We start from the raw sequence: 18,741 nt of genomic DNA on the forward strand, positions 1-18,741 counted from the left end.
GAGCTTTACTGAGAGCAAATGGTGAGGGGAAGAGAGAGGAGAGAGTTAGTGAGGGGCAGCCGCCACTGGGGGCCCTACAGAACCCTATGGGAACCCCACAGTCCAGCTGGCACTGGGGCAGGAGCTGCCACGCAGGGGCCGTGTCATTTTACAGCATCGGAGGGCACGGCCACGTGCAGCCCCCGGTGGCAGCGTCACAGCGGTGTCGGTGGCACCGGGCTCAACCGTGCCCGGACCCACTTGGGGCTGAACCCAGCCTCACCTGTTGGGATCATTCACGCACCATGCAGAACGCAGCCCTGGGGCCCTATCGCCTTGTACAGTAAAGGGCAGGAGTGCGGGTGCCCAGTGGAGGAATGCTACTTGCCTTCTTGGGCAATGGCCCCAGGTGCCACGTGCCCTGGCTGCCTCCTGCCCCCAGGACCATGGGGAACCAGAGCTGACCCCACAGCCAGCCGGGAGCATGGCCCTGCAGTGTGGCCCCACAGAGAGAGAGAGCCCCCAGCCCGCCCCATACTCACAGCCAGAGATGGACCCATGAGGAATCCACAGCTCAGAGCAGAACGCAAGGGTTGGGATCACCCCCAACCCCCCAAGATGGGAGCAGGACGCAGCCCCACTTGGGCCACAGCTTCATGGGTCTGGTCCTGCCAGGGGAGTGGGGATCCTGTCCCACTGCCCCCTCAGAGGGCCTGGCAGGAGCCCCTTCCCCATTTCCCCACAGCCTCCAGCCTGGAGTGCTGCTGGAAGCCACCCGTGGAGCGGTGCTGCCGCTATCGCTCTTCATTCCCACCTAAAAATAGCCAAGGGGCCCAGCCCGGGCTGCAGCACAGCCCAAAAGTTCCAATGGACCCCCACCCCAACCCCGTGCCCCCCAAGAACCCCCACGGATCATCCATACCTGCGTTCGGTGCCGGGGGGCAGCGGGCCCACACCGGGACCCCAGTGAGCAGAGAGCACAAGGAGGCAGCGGCGGCGCGGTGTGGGGCTGCCTGCGCCTCCCCCTCCGCCCCCACTGCGGTGGCAGCTGAGGTGACACATGCGCCTGCTAAAAATATCCTGCAGGGCTGTGCCGGGCCCTGCTGCTCCCCAGCCTGCAGCCCCACAGCCTGCAACCCACCTCAGTGCACCAAGCCAATACGTGCATCCCCACATCTCAGCCTAACTCATCGGCACAGAGAGCCCAGATACCCAACAAGAGCTAAAATCAACCTTGTGACCCCATCCGCTGCTTCCAAATCCTATTGGTTTCCCAACACAGCGCAGCGAGTTGCGGGACAGGAAAAGGACCACGCGGCACAAGCACTCCAATGACTTGTTTTTTATTGGGGTTCTCGTTGTATGAGAGCAGTTGACCAACACACAGAAGCATTTTAGCTGTCCCCAAAATGATCCTTTAATAAAAATAATGGTGGGACGAACCGAGTGCGGCACGTTACGGAGCACACGGCCAGGGAGGGGGGGGAGATAGGGGAGGAAAACCTCCTCTGCACAATAAATATGAAAGAGCCAAGTACATAAAACAAATCGTGATCCTCATAGTTACAATATCTAAAGTTATTTACACATACTGGCTTTCCTCACCGTTCAATTACACACTGAAAACGGGTTTACTCTTCATTGGATTTTCTTTAGTAGCTTTCGGTGCGCATCTGCTCCTTTGTTGGAAGGACTGAATTTAGGCACTGGAACAGTGCTGATGGAAACGCCTCTCAGAGGACACTCTCACTTTATTCTGTTTTTCAGACTCGTTGCCCCTCTCCCTTGTGCTCCCAGCTCCCTCCCCTCCCAACAGCTGCTCGTTGCAGCCGGGAGCAGACAGCTGCAGCCCCACACTGCCAGCATGGCACAGCCCCATAGCACCCGGCTCCGGCACGTGCGCAGCTCCCCGCGCTGGGCTCTGATGCACCAGCACAGCTCCTGGCTCCACGTTGCAGCAGGTAATGGGTCCACAAGGCCCGACCCTACCCATCAAAGCAACACATCACCCTCAGGATGGCATTCTGAACCCCAAAACAGCTGCATAAAGACAAGGTGGAAATCTAAAGCGTGTACTGTAATGCATCAACATCTTCCTCCAACTGCAGAGCCCACGATGGGAACCAGGGTTATTTTTGGTTGGTGAGCTATCTGATGCTATTTCTGTACCTTGCCGGGGCAGGACAGCTCTGCTACAGACAGAAGTGCAGCGCTCAACCCTGTCCCAAAGCACAGCTCCCAGCACGCAGCCCGCTGCCCATCCCAGTCACCAGCAGCACTTGGGATCTGCTCCCATAGCTCTGCACCAACACCAACCCAACACAGCACAAACAGCTCCAAGCTGATGCTCACCTCCTCCTCCCCAGTGCCCTACAGTGTCTCCTGGCTCCACCATTAAACCTTCCAATTAAAAAGCCTTTTAACCATCCTAGCAGTCTCTTCTCTGCCCCAATCTGGTTCCGGTTCAACCCAGCAGAGACTTAACAGAGCAAGGGAGAATTACAGCTACCAGTCAGGCTGAGGGGTGGGTTGGAAAAGGATATCTGAGACATCCTGCAGTCGTTGCGCTCAGAGACGACCCCGACAACAACAACGTCACGCAGGTTGACAGCACTGAAAGCAGCCGGATTGGGATGTGAAAAACAGAATAAAGCTGACAGCTCCTGCCTGAAAGGGCCCCGCAGCCCTGCAGCCAGCCGTGCACACGGAGCAGCGCAGTGGAATGTCAGAAGTTGGAGGAAGGCGTCTTTAATAAATAATACTAAAAAAAAAAAGCTTTTTTTCTTTTTTTTTTTCTTTTTTTTTTCTGTTAAAATAGAACTCTTGGTTTGTTTTGTTTTGTTTCGTTTTATATACCGACAGAGCAGAGCGACCTTTTACATCAACAAAATAAAGCCGAGTCTGCGGTGATTCCTTTAACACAAAAATACAATGGAACAACAGTATCCGATCCACACGATATGTACACCACGGATAGGAAGCAACAGGAAACAAAGGGAGATCACCTCGAAATTCCTCAGACGTTTGGATCTATATACGTTCTCTGTGTATTTTAGATTATTTTCCTTCTTGTTTTCATTGGGTTCTGTTTTCTTTACAACATTAAAATGAATGCTATGCTGTCTCAAAATACGTTTTTCAGGCCTCCCGTTTGCAGAACGGGAACCTCCTTCCTTACATCAACCAACACAGTGACAACCATTTACCTCCCCCTGTACACTGTACAACAGCCCCTCCTCCACCCACGCTTGGTTATGTAGGGAAGTCCCCCCAGCAGTCCCATGCATACACAAAAACAACCACTCAATCCGAAGAGAACCGCCCAACTCAACGCCAGCAGCAGCGCTGGGATGCGCCAACACTTCTGCCATCAAAGCCCCTGAGTCCAAACCTGCAGCCAAGCACGCATCTAAATCCCGCAGCCACCTCACAGCCCACTGCCTCCATGCTATGAGCTCACACAATCAGACCCGGACGGAGGACAGAGATAAGCCCTGCAATGCTGGAGGCATGTGGGGTACGTCAGCGTGCGCCCGCCGTGGTTTATCTAGCATCTCTCAGTGCTGAAACGTAAGCAACTATTCCCTGTGTGTGCCAAAGTCCTCAGTCCGGATCATTTCTTAAAGGGACTTTCAGGCTTAATTGTTTTAAAAAATAAATAAATAAATCTGTGCTTAATCATTCACCTCGCTCTGTTGATGCCCGAAGCTCTCGTTTCTTTTATCTTTACTTCCCTGAACTTGAGAAAAAAAAGAAAACAAAACGAGCCATACCGACGTGGTCACCATGCATACAAAGCAGCCCTGAGCCTCACGCCCTTGGTGCCCAGCGCCATGCTCTGTGCTAACACCCACAAACCCCAATGGAAAGCACTCCTGCTGACAGACCAGCAGTGCTGTGGTGTCAGTAGGTGCCAAACAGGTGCTGGGGCATTGCTCCCCTGCTGGCACAGCTTTGCTGCACTGCATCCGGAGCAGCACGCAGCTGTGGATAGTGACCAAAGGAGCTGAGTGGGACCCGTGATGAACGAAGGCAATACAAACGAGTTATGTGAGAGCTGAAATTAGAGTTGATCATAATTGGAGTTTCCAACCCAACATGAAACATGCACAGCACTGGGGGATGTCATGTGGTGTGCAGTCAGTGCCAGCACGATGGGATTCTCTATCCCAACCCTTGGTAAATACAAGCACGGCTCCTTCCTGAGGATGCTGAGATGTGGAGCATCTCCTACCAACAAGGCAGGAGAATTCTGAGCTCCTTTTACAGAGTGACTCAAAAAAGAAATGGGAAAACAAGATACCAAGATACAGCCTGGCTCCCAGGGATCCCCTTCCCAAGGGCAACACACCTTCCATGGGAACACGGCAGCAGTGAGGGGCTCCCTCCCATGTAAGGGCACCAAGAGCACCTCTTACAGAGGCACTTCCCACCACCTGCAAGGCCCATGTGAGCTGTGCCTCCATAACAGGGCAGAAAGTGATTCCTATGGCAAAAAAAGAGGGAAAAAAAGCTCCAAGTCAGCCCTGACACCACAGCAACCAGGGAAAGGTGGACACCACGTGCTTCGAGTTGCCTAACGACTAGAGATTACGTCTTCATTTGGTCAAGTTAAAGAGCTCCCACGTGACACGAGCGATGTCTCAAGCAGCATTCAGGTGGCTCTGCCATTTGCTCAGCTCATTTGCTACGTTCCATCCTCAGCCTTCCCAGACCTGTTTTCAACGTGGACGTATTTGATTTCTCTAGGAAAGAGAAGTAAAAAGGAAAGATCCTGTTGCCATCCGAGCCGTGTGATGCACACACGGACCTCCTGAGCTGGGCTGCAGGGAGCAGCTGGGCTAGCTATGCTACGAGCACACACCTGCCACGTGTGGTGCACAACAGAGAAGGATCCACGCGTCACATAAGTGAAGAGCGATCTGGAATACGTACCGAGGTCCCCAGACCTTTTCACCCAGTACATGCACTAGAAATGCATTGGATTTGAATGATTTCTCTTTTTCTTTCTTTTGTTTTTAATCTTTTAAAAAGTGCAGTTGACCTGAAATGGAAAAGAACTGTCTTTATGTTTGCTGTAAACTTGTCAAAAGGAATCTGCTCTTTAAAAACTGTGCTAAAACAGTCAATTTATACAACAGAGCACTAGATGAAGCTACCAGAAATTCCTCTTCACCAATTATTACTCTATTGTGTCAGTTATAGTACTGCATATACGTAGAAGAAGCAAAATGGTGGTAGCTACTATTTAGTGAGTACAACAAACCAAGTGAATAATCTGAGTTCAATGTTTCCATGAAGTAGCAATAACATTTAAACCACAGGACAGTTAGAATTCAGTACTTTGAAGTGCATAAGAGTCACACTGTTGATCATCAGCAGTATGGAGAAAGGTTATTATAGAGTCAGCAGTAACAGCTGGGAAGGACATGGCAACACGACAGATTAAAGGTGATCCAACAGGGCAAGTCTGCAGCTCCTTCCAAAGTTGAGGGGTTGGTCGGTGTTACACACAACGTGTAACCCTAGCTAGCAATAACCATTGCAGTTTCCAGGCTTGGTATGCACCAAACAAGGGTATTGCAGGGACAACAGCTTCCTTCCATCAGTAGTTCCAGCATAACGGACCATTCCGGGCACCGCCGGGGTGCGGGGATGCATGGGAGCAAAATGCAGCCTCTACATTTGAGAGTTTCCACCTCTGCTAGGAGCATGAATTCACTTGCCATTGTTCCAGACTTCACCACCTCCAGAGTCAGAGTTCTGACATTACCCCATGCTGTAAACATCTAATTCTTCCTCTTCTGAGCACATCCCACTTCCAGGGCTGCACAAAGTAATTCATAAGGATTCTGTGAGACTCAACGCGTTCACGCAGTAGCTTTCCCTAAGCGAGACTTGTTCTCTCCCCCTCCTACAGACCATTGCTATTCCTGTGGCTGAGTGGCGGCTTGGAGAGCTCTACGACCGTCGAACGAGATTTATTGAGAAACTTGGGCGCCCGGCGCAGCAACCTCTGTGCCTCAGTGAAAGCTTCTGTCAGCTCTTTCTTCCACTGAACAAATTCGGGGTCGCTCTGAAAGAGATACAGAAGTCGTTTGGCACTCAGTAGTAAACCCGCCAACACCGTCTTCTCTTTTAGGCAGCACTTAGAGCAGCTTATTCCAATTTCCCGAAGCAATGAGTAACTCTGGATACTGAAAACACGCAGCCCTTTGCTCCTCCAAAGCCCAGATAGGCTGAGAGGTTCTGAAGTTGTTACCTATAAGCTCAGCTCATTCTAACCTGGAAACACGTTCAGTCGTTCTATCAAACCATCTGACTAACAGCCATTGAAAAACAAGAGTCTCACCTCACATTGCAGGACAAACTGCTTTCCTCCTTTAATTCTCAGCAGGATGCATTTCTTATCTTTAATTTGCGTTTCTTCAACAGACACTATTTGTTCCATTGTCAGCAGGTTTTGCTGTAGCGTGTGCGAAAAGAAAGCAGAGATGATGTGATGAAAACCACTGCCCATCAAATCAAGGTAAATTTTTCTGGGCTGTATGTATGAATGAGGTTAGGAACATTAACAGTCATTTACTGATATAACAGCACTGTCACACCAAACATCCTTTACTTCTGAAGGCTGAGTCATGAATTAAAAATAGGTTATAAGGTAAGAGAGAGATGCAGCAAAGGGGTTTGCTTGCTTAACAAAATGCAAGCTCAAAGAGCCAGTCATGGCAGCATGAAGTAAGAATCTACAAATAGGTGGATCTACAAACAAAATATTCCCTGTTTTCTCTCCAGAGAGCTGCATATCATTGTATGTATTTTTCCAAGAAAAGAAAAGAATAAAAGGCAACCTTATTGACTACCTCAAAAACCCGAGGGGGGATACTGAAGCAATACAGACTTAGGAAGAAGCAAACACAGGGCAGTCTGCAGCAAAGCTTTCCCCATACACCGTAAGATGAGAACATCTCCAAATCCGAATCCCCTACTTAACTACACACACAGACGGTCTGCGCCTACCACATGGTCACAGCTGGACTAAGCTAAGGTTACTATAGCATTTTATTAGAAACAAAATGCTATAGCAGTTATGGCCTTACCAGTCTATGTTTTTTTGTATAAATAGTCCAGAGGACCTAAATGAAAAACAACACCATTGAACTACCAAATCCCTTAAAAAAAAACATCATAAAACAAAGCAAACGGGGCTCTCAAGTCAACTCCATGTTTCCTCAATGCAGAGCAACTACCCGTTGGCTAAACCGAAACTCAAGGGAAGTTACCCTGAACAGAAATCCACCCAGACAAAAACCCCCCTTCCAGGGATGCAGGTGTGAATGTCAGCTCTCCATCTGCCCCAGCACCCACGTGCCTTCACACCCTGGGAGCTGCTGCCCCCCCAGTGTGCCCCAACTCACCCGGGACTCTCCTTCTCCTCGCCATTCAAGTCGGTTTGGGAAGAGGTAAAAGTAACGCCGCTGCCACTGTGTCAAGAATGGGTTCCCCAGCTTCAGCATGTACCCGTGCATAATGCAATCCTTCCCAAGGGCGTAATCTATTGGAAGAGAAAACGTCAGGAGGCAAAACAAAGTCACCCTACACACATGCTGTGTTGACAAAAGGCCTGAGCAGGGTGACTCAGTGTGATATCCACACGCACGGTGCCAATTCTGACTTCATTACCTAAGCTGATGAGATTGCAATGGGGTAACCAAGAACCCAACCTGGTCCTTAAAAAGCCCTCTGACTTTAGAGCATTACACACATTGCCACTCACAGTTCAGAGCCTTGTGGTGCACTTGCTAGGAGGACCTCCTGCTTTATTCCCCCACTTCTCCGTCATGAAACCAAAGCCCACATACCCCTTTGTGAGCAAGCACCGCAAACCCAAGTGATGAAAGGCTGCAGATGATCACTTTTAAAAGACATTAAGAAAGGCTTTCCAAAACATTATGTCATCGTACAGCGTTTCAAAACATGAAGGAATGTCTGAAGAACACGATACTGACTACATGAATACTAACAATGGCTGGTGAGTGACAGTAATATAGGAGTCTGCCGTGTGGAACTCAAACACATGAATTACTATCTAGCAGTAAATGATGGAGAGAAGTGTATTTGATAGATTACCTTCCTCGTGGCCAAGCTGCTTATTTTTAGCCCTTTTTCTGGCCTCGATTTTATCCGTGTCTGCATTTACTGCATCATAAACAGTTTCTGCTACTTCTTGCTGCCAACGCTCCGATATTACCAGTGGGAAGTTCTTATATAACTCCTGGTCACTATCGAGCAACTTGCAAGAGAAAAACGACACAAAAGAAGCCAACGTTTTAGTCACTTCTACCATTCTTACCCCCAGCAGTTCACAGCTTTCAGGTGTTTTGATCCCTGACCTCCCAGCACAAACAGCTGCCAACATGGAAAAGCACGGATACTAACTTGATTTTAATTCATACGGTGAGAATAGGCCACCTGCTCCAAGCTTGCTTGGTTTGCTACCACTAAAAGCCCTCCTCACCTGCCCCGTTATATTTACATTCCATGTGCATGGCGTATATTTACATGTAATCCTTATGTAAATGCAAACGGCAGATCCTTCATTCGCTGTTAACTCACTGCATTACAATCTTTCTCCACACACACACACAAAAATAATCCCAGTAGAAGGAATGACAGCACTCCGGAATGGCAGGAAACATCCCAGAGCTCCGCATTTCTCTTGAAGCATGTAAAGCCATTTCTGTGCCAACTCTTGCAATGGCAGCAGGTGACTCTGACGGGCAGGATCTGTTTTTAGGCAGCAAGCAGCTCATGTGGCTTTTTTTTTTTGCTTATCAGGTTTGTTTCTCTCCTGACTCACTTGTGCAATAACAAGAACAACATTTGGGCTGCTGGGGAACGCATGGCAAAGCTCATCAGGGACAGCCCCAAGGGAGCTATGGGAGGAGAGGGCACAACACACAGGTCAGGACCGCTAGCAGCTTCTGCTCCAGGCTTTTCCTTATGTGTTGTTTCCACTAGATTTAGTATCAGAAGCTGAAAGTTACTTTTATCTCTTCTATGGCTTTTCTAAAGCTTAAAACTATGACATACCCTTGTAAAACTGATCGATACCCAAAAGCTGTCAGCCCACTTGGACTACCTGCTTTATCATCGTTAAACCTTCAGGCAGGAAAAGCAGATCTCAGTCCAGCTGCACTTACAATACAAGGACTTGACAGATTAAAACATAAACCCACAGCCAACCAGCCCATGCTACCACTTGATAAGAGCATATATTACCTTTACCAACTTGAAGACAGTCCCTTGCACATTCAGAAGCAGGCACACATAAGAAGTGTAGGAGAACAAAGTGCCATTCTTTACCTATCCTTTAAAGTTGTATACCTTAATGCCTTTAGTGTCCTCTTCATCAAACGACCCAATATCAAAAGCATCTGCTGCATTTACTTCTCCTCGGGGAGGAATCAATGGGGGAGGATACTAGAAAGAAAAAGCGGCGTAATAACAGAGCAATTAATTGATGTTATTTAAATATATGCACTTGTGCAAGCAAGTACCTGTTCTGGGGGCAGGAATACTGAGTGCTCTACCCATTGCCTGTCCAGGCACATTGCACGGTTACTGCTTTAACAAATAAGTTAGAGTTTCTCAGCCCTTTACCTTTTGTAAATATACTTGCTGCCAATCAATCCCTTTGAAGAAAGGATGTTCTTTTACTTCTTGGGCACTGCAAGACAAAAATAACTCCAGTCAATAAAATGAAGGAGCTTTCAAATCAAACGGATTTGAGAAATCCAGAGCCTTCAAAAGGTCAAGCATTTCTACCACTTGAAATAATCAGCAAAATGCTTTCTCTTTCAAAAAGAAAGAAGGGTATTACTATACAAACAACAGGACTTTGATGTGGAAACACTGGCAATAGTGCTGTAGCCCAGGCAAACCACCATCCTCGGTCTTCTATAGTATTCCATGACTCTGAACAACAAATAATTCTCTTCAGATCCCATACGTTACTTCTAAATAACACTGACTGTTACACTCAGTTTATGGCAAAGTAAGCAGCTATCCTCAATAGGCCAACTACGGCTGCAGAGAACTTGTGGGGAGGGAACAAAATGGATCTTCAATGAGGGAAATTATCCAAAACCAAACGGACCAAACCAAAGGAAACTGAAATGGCCGTGGTCTAAGAACTCCACACCTACCTCCTCCCTTGGCATCCAAGCCTCTTGCTAACATCCCGCTGCAGGAGCCCTTCCAAAAGGGATTTTAGTTCAGGAGAGAAGGAATCTGGTAACTCCACATTCTATGACACGGAAAGAGGTATTTGGTTACAGGAGTGCTGCGCTCTGTTTGCTCCACACAGGAGAGCAGCTTGCTTTGTCAGTGTTTGTAAACAGCTCTTGTGTGCTGTAAACACAAGTTTTCTCAGAAGGGAGGCCCTACAGCTCCTCTTTTAGAGGAAATGGGTGTTTAGTAAACAAGAGGAATCTAACTGCATCTGTCACCAGGACCCTTACCACGGTGAGCGTCATCCGGTCGATCTCATGCTTATCTTTGGTTTTGTGTTGTCTGAAAGGACTGTGACTGTAGAAAGAAGAAAAAGCACTAATGAATGCAAAGCCGTAAGATAGCAGCTTATTTCAGCTCTGGCAACCCCAAGAAAGAGCGTAGCATCCTTTTTAGTCCCATTCTTCCACCTCATCAATCCTGGCCTGCAGAACAATAGAACAAACCATTGCAAAGATGCTGTTTCAAACCCCTTCTTCCCAATCACATCCGTGCCTCCTAAAACACGGGGCTGCTCCATCTAACAAGAGCAAAGCTATTGCCACAGCTCTATCTAAACACACCCATCTGTAGAACCTACTGAACTCACCATTTGGGAAAAAAATGAAGCAAGATCTTAAAAGTAGACAAAACAGAAGATAATCACCATAACAGTAATGACTGGGAAGGTATTTGATGGCATGCGGTAAATCACCAGCTTTATCCATTTCCTGCTTTAGCGTTCTGGTTTTGAATTTGCCTTTTTTCCTTTTAGACCCCTGACTATCGCAGATCTATCTTGCAGGACTTAAGTAGCAACGTAAAAGGAAGCAGAACATTCTCAGACTGAGATCTTTGCCTTGGATTTCAGATATATATATTCCCGATTCTCTAACTGTCTCCATAATGGTGTGGAAATGCTGTTTGTCAAACCTAAAATGTTATTTCCCCATCAACACATCAGATCACTGTCATAAAGCACTGTGCCGCAGCATGGCAAACTGGTCCAGCTGGGCACCAGCTACTCAAGCATTACCTCTCATTTCTGATGAGTGACCTGAGGGACGCAGCACACCTCGGTTTTGTTTCTAGTCGTGATAGGTAACGAGGCATGAGAAAGTGACTAACAGATAGCCCTGTTTGCTTGGATGAGGTTCGGAGCAGATCAGGGAAACGAATGATTCACTGTGGATTTGTGGGCAGGATTTTCTGCCAGATTAAACTTCTTAAACCCCCAAGAAACAGTATCACATGCCCAAGCCTTGTTTTGGGATGCGAGTTGCTTAATTGGCTTCAGAACAGATTAAACACAGATTGCAGCACATAATGCTCTGAATTCTGACTGACCACCACCAAGAGCAATTGCAGCACTGAGTTCTCCCCCACCCCGTCAGCCCCAGTGCCCGTGGTGAGAGGGACTGCTGGTTCTGGTGCTGGTTCTCTCATCAACCACCTCGAGTTACATGCAAGAGGAACCACAGCAGAGCCAGCGGATGTCCTGAGCCCTACGCCCACACTGCTTGAAAGGGAAACTGAAATACAACTGATCTAGAAACTACAGGAGGGAGGACTGAGCATCAGAGGTGAATGATAGTCACCGTAAAAAAACACCTTAAGCATACAGTGAACTCCCTCATTTGACAGGGCTGCTGGTACATTTAAGCAATGAGCAACTTATCATCCAAAAAAACCACGGCCAACAGCTCAGAAAATTGCCTATTTTGACCAGTAGAGGTCAAAAAAGCAGATGGGAGCTCCCACACCTCCTGCCCCAAACCTGTATCTACCAAAGGAAGCAGGGCTGGAGTTTTGCTTGGTTTAGAAGCAAAGAAAAAGAGGAAAGCCTGTATTAATCCCACATGCAGATGTGTTCCCATTTGCAAGGACGGCAAGTTGGTTTGGGAAGAGATAAAAGTAACACCGTTGCCACTGAGTCAAGAATGGGTTCCCCAGCTTCAGCACAACGCAAGCTGTTTTAGCTAAAACATATTAGTATGGTAAAGAAAAGGCAATAAGGGCCACGCTAAAAAACAATGGGCATAAGCCACGTGAAACTTCGCTCACCCTCTCAGAAGTTTGAAAAGCATGCAGCCCAATGAGAACCAGTCGGCACTGCTGTCATACGCCGTTCCCTTCTGCAGCACCTCTGGAGCCATGTATCCATGGGTACCTCTGTGGAGCAGAAGGAAACAAAATGCTGACTGCAACCCAGCCTGCAAACAGACTGCATTTTTCAGTGGGATGGCCTGATTTGAAATGTGCGTTCATTTATTTGTTTGTTTTACTTTGGCTGTACGTTCTTATGCACGCTCTCACCCTCTGCCAACAGGAAAAGAAGAGCTTCTTCAAGAAGCTACTGAGCTGCACATCTTTTGAGATACAACATGATGAGGTTTCCTTTTTTGTTTTGGCGTGATTGCTGAGATTAAACTGGGACAAATGAGGACCTACAAACAAAACACGCCAGGTAATCCAAGGCAACACAAGAAATGCAGGCCCCAGTTACAACCCGATGCCAAGGAGCAGAAACAAAGCCTGAATTCAGGTCTAACAAAAACCCACAAACAGAAAGGCACAACAAAGCCTGTTTTTTTTCAATCAGCTTCAGAAGATTTAATTATCCATGCAGGACAATTAAAACCATTTGGTACTTTAACTCAAGTCAGCTTCTTATCTGAACAATGAATCATCTCGAAATGATGTGTCATCTTCCAGCCATGCCTACACATCAGCTGCTACAACTGTGCAGAAGAAGAGCCTGAAAGCCCCGTTTAAGAGTCCCCATCTCAGCTATGGTATGGAGCCCATGCCACGCAAGTGTTATTTTTAACTTGTAGGCAACATTAAATACTGAAGACACACAAAGGGTTTATTTAGCAATGACCGTGCAGCAGAGCTCCCACATGTAATACTTACACACTTGCGTGTGGCTTCTTTTTGGAGAAATCACAGGCCAGCCCCAGATCTGATATCCTTACGTGCCCGTGTTCATCCAGCAAGATATTTGCAGGCTAGAAACACACAAACAGAAAGGAAAGGTTGTTGCTTGGTATTTCTCAGCTGATGGCATTACAAAGTGAATGCAACTGACACCTTCCAGATAAAACCTATATCCCAACAGAGCTCTACCATCACCTTCACTGGGATGTTACAAAGTACTGAAGGATAACAGAAGAGAATAAAACAGACAAGGCTCCCGTCACACACGCTCCTCTAGCAGGGCTCTCAGACATTGAGTACACTCCCTGAATTAATAGCATCATTAAGACGTGAGATGAATAACACTGCATGGGATTCATTTTGGCACCAAGGAAGCATCTCCCAGGCCTGTTAAGCAGGATGAGAGCACAGCTTGCTGAAGCGCTATCAGAAAATTTAGCCAGCCATAAACAATTTATGTTCTTCTCCAGAAGAGATTTCAGATAAGATCCCTCACGGAACTGCTGTGTAGCAAACCCCTGTGTGAGTGCAGTCCCTGTGTTAACCATTACCTTTAGGTCTCTGTATACCACGAAGCGATTGTGCATGTGTTCTAAGCCCAGGATGATTTCAGTAGCATAAAACCTCATTTCTTTTTCTGAAAACACTCCGTGCTGGGAGAGGTGGTAGTGCAAATCTCCTCCTAAAAGTGGGAGAATTGAGAGCTGTAAAACCTCGTCTCGCTGACAGACTGTGATATGGGGGAAGGTGGGGGTTGTTTTGTGGGTTCTAATACCCCAAGGAACACAAAGGGACCAGACCTACACACGGTGACCAAATACCTTGGAAAGTCAGTATATAAACTGGATTGATCTGAAGCTCCATTTCAGAAGTACTCACACAGCATTCACATTTGCTTTCAGTGATTAACCCAGCAACTGAGTCTTAGTGCAAGGGATTACCAGAGCAATCAGTCCATATTCCTTGCAGGACCTGAGCTCTGCTCACTTTCCAGCCTGCCAGTTTCCCTGATATCTAGTTTAGACCTGTTGATGTTATAGAGCAAAGGAGATTTCTCAACCTGCATTCTATACGGTCTCGGTGCTCTGACCCCTCCTGCTCGCAGGCTGATGTTCTGCAGCTCAGTGTGTTTTCCCCTCATTCTCCTCGTCATCTCAGCCACTCCTCCTGCCAACACCCCCCTAATACCATCACCACCTCCATTTAGCCTCGCTTACCATTCATCAGGTCCAGAATGAAACAAAGTTTGTCGGGGGTGTGGAAGGCATAGGTCATACACACTATGAAAGGGCAGTCCTAGAAGGAAAGGAGCAGAGGGTTCACATCAGGTGATGAGCACATTACTACTCACAGAAGCCAAAAGTAAATGCGACGCTCTCCTGTGATATTTGCCAACAGTCACCGTGATTTTTCTAAAGCAATTTGTTTACTAAGCTGGGTAATGTGATGCTTTGCTCGCTGTTTAGAGATCTTAAGGTTTTGCTCTCTCATTTCAATATGGAAGTTAAAAAGCTGCGAGGAGCCAAAGAATGACAAAACGCAGCTAGGATTACCATCTCCCAGACACTTCCAGCAGAGGAATTCTAGAAGCATTTACCCGTGTTTGTGCTGGATTAACATGAAATACCCATTAAAGCTAACAAGCTTCGGGAAAGCTAATGCTGTTCCCATGAAGTTAAAGGCTGCACACCATTTCCCATCCCCATGATGGCAAGGGAGAACTGTCAGCAGTCAGAATCCCAAAGGGAAGAGAACTGTGTCCTCACCCATGCACTAAATGCAGCCTGTGCAGCACTGAGCCCTGCACACCCACGGAGCCCTTCAGCTCCCAGCAGCAGACAAGTAAAAGGAACAGAAATACACCAGGAAGGAAATCACAACTCTTGTCTCATAACGTAATACAGGGGAAGGAAGAACAGCAAGCCCTGCAGGCAGGTTCACAGGGTTCAGGTTCAGCCAGGTGCAGGGAGGGACGGCATTTCCGCTTCTCGATGCTTTTCAGCCCCATTTCTCACTGATATTTAACACATGCAGCTAGAAGCAGTACAACTGGACACACATCTTACTGCCAATCACCTGTACAAATACACACTCACATACACACTGAAGAACCAGGGCAGGAAGCTGAAACCCTTCTCTCTTCATTAGGGCAACTGTGCAAGCAACTCACTTATAGGATGGATAACTGAAGTGTTATTCAGTTTCCTGAACCAATGTGATCGTTCAAACACGCTCCCAAGCAGCCTTAAAGCCTTGCAGCAATCAAACCATCCAAGAGGATTTAGTGGCACCATCTACATGCCATAACACACTCCGAGGGTGTTTCTATCCCAGCAGACAACGTGCCCGGATTTTTATTGAATACATTAAATCTGCAAGAGTAAATGTGGCGCATCGCTCATCGCGGTGTAAGCATTCCTCGTCTAACCGCTCCCCCCCCTCACTGTTTAACAGAGAGAAGAAGTGCTAGAAATGCCATTACAGACATTCCTCACACAAAAGGAACTGCCCGTGGTTTGGTTGAAACCCCAGAACCCCACAGGGGTCTCAATGAGCTTTGGAACAGACTCCATTTTGAGTGTAACCAAGGCTTCTAAAGCCCTCAGTACACACAAACACAAGGAAGAACACCCCTGCCCTGCCTGGTTCACCAGGCAGCTCCTGTGCCCTTTCAAAGCACAAAGCTGTCCCGCTGCACTGAATTGGGGAGCTCTCTATTCAAGAAGTAACTGTGAATGCCAAAATCCGAGGTGGGCTCAGGAAAATGACTACACAGACATCTGTGTAATCTGCACAGCTGTTATTATGCGCTCTGCAGACATCTGGATTCCCCGTTACATGACTAATTGTGCCAAGATGAAGCACAGAGCTGCCACGGGGAAGGCAGGCGCCATCAAACCCAGCAGCCCGCAGCCAGACACAGAATGAATCACCTCATTCTGCCATTTTCAAAGCTATTTCATTCTGCATATTCAAGCCGCTCCAGCATTTCTTGCGTTAGCAGGTGTAGCTAACCTGAATGGATGGCATTTTGTCTGAAGCTTCTCTTTTCAAGCTCTTGCAGAATGCAGAAGTCCCACTAACGAGCTGATGAGCCCTAACAGAACAACAAATGCTTCACCTTGCTCTGCTGCTGCTATGTGACTAGCGAGGCATCGCATCAGCCAACGAGCTCCAGCACCAGCAGCTTCATGAGCCATTTTATGTTTGTATCTTTAGACACAAAAATCCACATTCAGTTACCAAACCAAAAGAGTCACAGATTGAGGTCAGTAAGACAACGATTATTAATTTGCCTGGGTTCCTTATCTGGTTTCCACTGCATAATTCCACCTCGAGGACTCCTGACACCAAGCTGCAATTCATCCCTGGATTCATCACCTAACAGCAGAAGGGCTCTGGCTGCCAGACTTCTGTCCTGCAGCACTAACCCAACTACATGCCCAAGAACTCAGGCTTCCTGGGGTGGGGACACCCACCTGGTGACCCCTGGGGCTGGCAGAGGACAGCAAGGACAGCAGGCTTGCATTAAACAATGCTCAGTGCACCACAAGTGAGATTTCAAATCAAAAAGGATCAGCGTTTTGCTAATCCTTCTGGATAATGCAGAGCCCAAATCAGGATTTATATAATCTCCACAAAACACGGATCTCATCTCAGAGCGTTTTCTCTCTGCTGTCTTGCGAGCCGAAGCAGCATTCTTGCACTGCAGGCACCGCGGTGTTTGCACACCTGCTGTCCTGCAAGTCCACAACACAACCACACGCAGCTCCTCCTCATCCCTTCCTTCAACCAGACTGCAAAAAAAAAAGGGGGTTGTATTTACACCGGGCTGAGAACCAAACGCTGAATTCATACGCAACCGTTATGAGGAAAATTAACCTTTTTTTTTAACCAACATCACACGTAACCATGGTGATACGAGCTGATTGCGATTCTGCTTAACGAGGACAGCATGCTGGAAGGTTCTGGCACCCCAAAGCCTGCTCTCAGCACAGTTCATTTTACAGACTCAGAAGGGCAGGCTTTGCCTTTACACCTCGACAGCTACTCAGCTCGTGTAAATAAAACAATGAAACGAATAACATTGGAATCATGGGAAAAGGAGGGAGAACTATAAGTGAAGTTTCTCCTCGGAAAGAGCATCTCGTGTTCTCCATTATGTAACCACAGCAGAAAAGGAAACGTTGTTTACAAGCAGAATAACGTGCTGGGAATATTTCAAGTACGAATACATGAAAAATGAGTATTGATACATTGAGAGGATTAAGTGAGCAGAGCAAAGGGAACCTCCTTGAGACTCTGTACCTGAGCAGCAAGCAAGCAAATCCATTCTGACTTCAAGCACACTGCTGGAATCAGTGGGGAGGGCTCAGGGTGAGGATGGGTTAACGCTCACATCTCACACTGTTGGAATATGCTTTATGCGTAGCAATCATATAACGTTAAATGCAAAAAGAAATAGGAATAACAAGTACTTACTCCCGTACTGACAAGAGACAGCATAATTCTTTCATTTAAGGCTAATGTTTCTCCTTGCTTCATCTTGATCCTCTTCTTATCTAAACATTTCATTGCATACCTGAAAATAATAACCATTCAGAACAGGAACCAGAGAAGATTTCCTCCTATACTCAGTAAGATTCACTTGCAGTTACGCCATGTTTCCTTAACGTATCCTGCAAGCAAGCTCTTCAATTTAAACACTCCAACCCAGTTCTAAAAGCATCGTTACGTGGCCAAACGAAACCAGCTCCGAAATCTCACAGAATTAAAACATTTCTAACAGAAGCCTCTTAACAGACAAGTGTGCTTCAACGAACAATTCTGTGCCAAACAACCACAGGAATTACATATCTCTTTCCCATTTAGCGATAGCTACAAGCAAGAATATGCAGTGTGAGTTAAGTAACAGAGACCCTATCGTGGCTGCATTTAATCCTGACAGAAAAGTAATATTGGGACTACACAAAGAGTTTGATATATAAAACGTTTAAAATTTGTTCTTCACTCCCAAGGAAATGTTAGATACAGGAAAGCTTTTTAATCACCTTCTGCAACCTGGGTTACAAAAAGATGAGCGTTGCTTTGCTGCAAAAAGAACGTTGCCCTCACAACTGCCAAACAAGAGGAGGCTGCAATGCCCTGGGGCTCACTGTCTGACAGTGGAAGAGTGCTCTTCTACAGCAGATACCCAGCCCTGGGCAGCTCTGAGTTTAAGGATGAGGCCACTACGTGTAAGCCAAGCTCAGATCTCGCATCGCAGGTCATGATCACCATGCACGTGTTGTGTGTGATGAGTGGGGAGAGTGAGAGCAAGCAGGCTGGCATCTGGGCTTCTAAAATGGGGAATGCATTCATAGCACGTGCTCCTGCTGAGCAGGCAGTCAGTGCCTATAAATAACGCTTCACACGCTGCCCTTCACTGAGCTCCACGCAGACAGCTGGAATCCTTGTCTCATCTTTACCCCAGCACGCTGCTCTCCTTCTCCTTTGGGTTGCTCTCTGAGCTCGATCTGGCCCCTAACTACGTGCCCTAGAAGGAGGTGA

At 47.2% G+C, this 18,741-nt stretch overlaps 1 protein-coding gene across 1 annotated transcript in view; it reads right to left on the reverse strand.

Moving 5' to 3' along the window:
* Positions 1-3,078: 3,078 nt before the first annotated feature.
* GRK3 (G protein-coupled receptor kinase 3) overlaps positions 3,079-18,741 on the reverse strand; it is a 41,737-nt gene continuing 26,074 nt past the window's right edge. Inside the window, exons 9-21 of the mRNA XM_072350728.1 lie at positions 17,674-17,773; positions 14,409-14,487; positions 13,743-13,873; positions 13,168-13,262; positions 12,316-12,423; positions 10,503-10,569; positions 10,188-10,288; positions 9,643-9,709; positions 9,367-9,462; positions 8,110-8,272; positions 7,398-7,534; positions 6,332-6,445; positions 3,079-6,055 (exon numbers count right to left, since the gene is read on the reverse strand). Of these exons, the coding sequence (XP_072206829.1) occupies positions 5,894-6,055; positions 6,332-6,445; positions 7,398-7,534; positions 8,110-8,272; positions 9,367-9,462; positions 9,643-9,709; positions 10,188-10,288; positions 10,503-10,569; positions 12,316-12,423; positions 13,168-13,262; positions 13,743-13,873; positions 14,409-14,487; positions 17,674-17,773 (1,420 nt within the window). The 3' untranslated portion in view covers positions 3,079-5,893. The remainder of the gene's footprint in view (positions 6,056-6,331; positions 6,446-7,397; positions 7,535-8,109; positions 8,273-9,366; positions 9,463-9,642; positions 9,710-10,187; positions 10,289-10,502; positions 10,570-12,315; positions 12,424-13,167; positions 13,263-13,742; positions 13,874-14,408; positions 14,488-17,673; positions 17,774-18,741) is intronic.

The sequence above is a fragment of the Excalfactoria chinensis genome, chromosome 16, assembly GCF_039878825.1.
Source record: "Excalfactoria chinensis isolate bCotChi1 chromosome 16, bCotChi1.hap2, whole genome shotgun sequence".
In the NCBI taxonomy this organism is placed as follows: Eukaryota; Metazoa; Chordata; class Aves; order Galliformes; family Phasianidae; genus Excalfactoria; species Excalfactoria chinensis.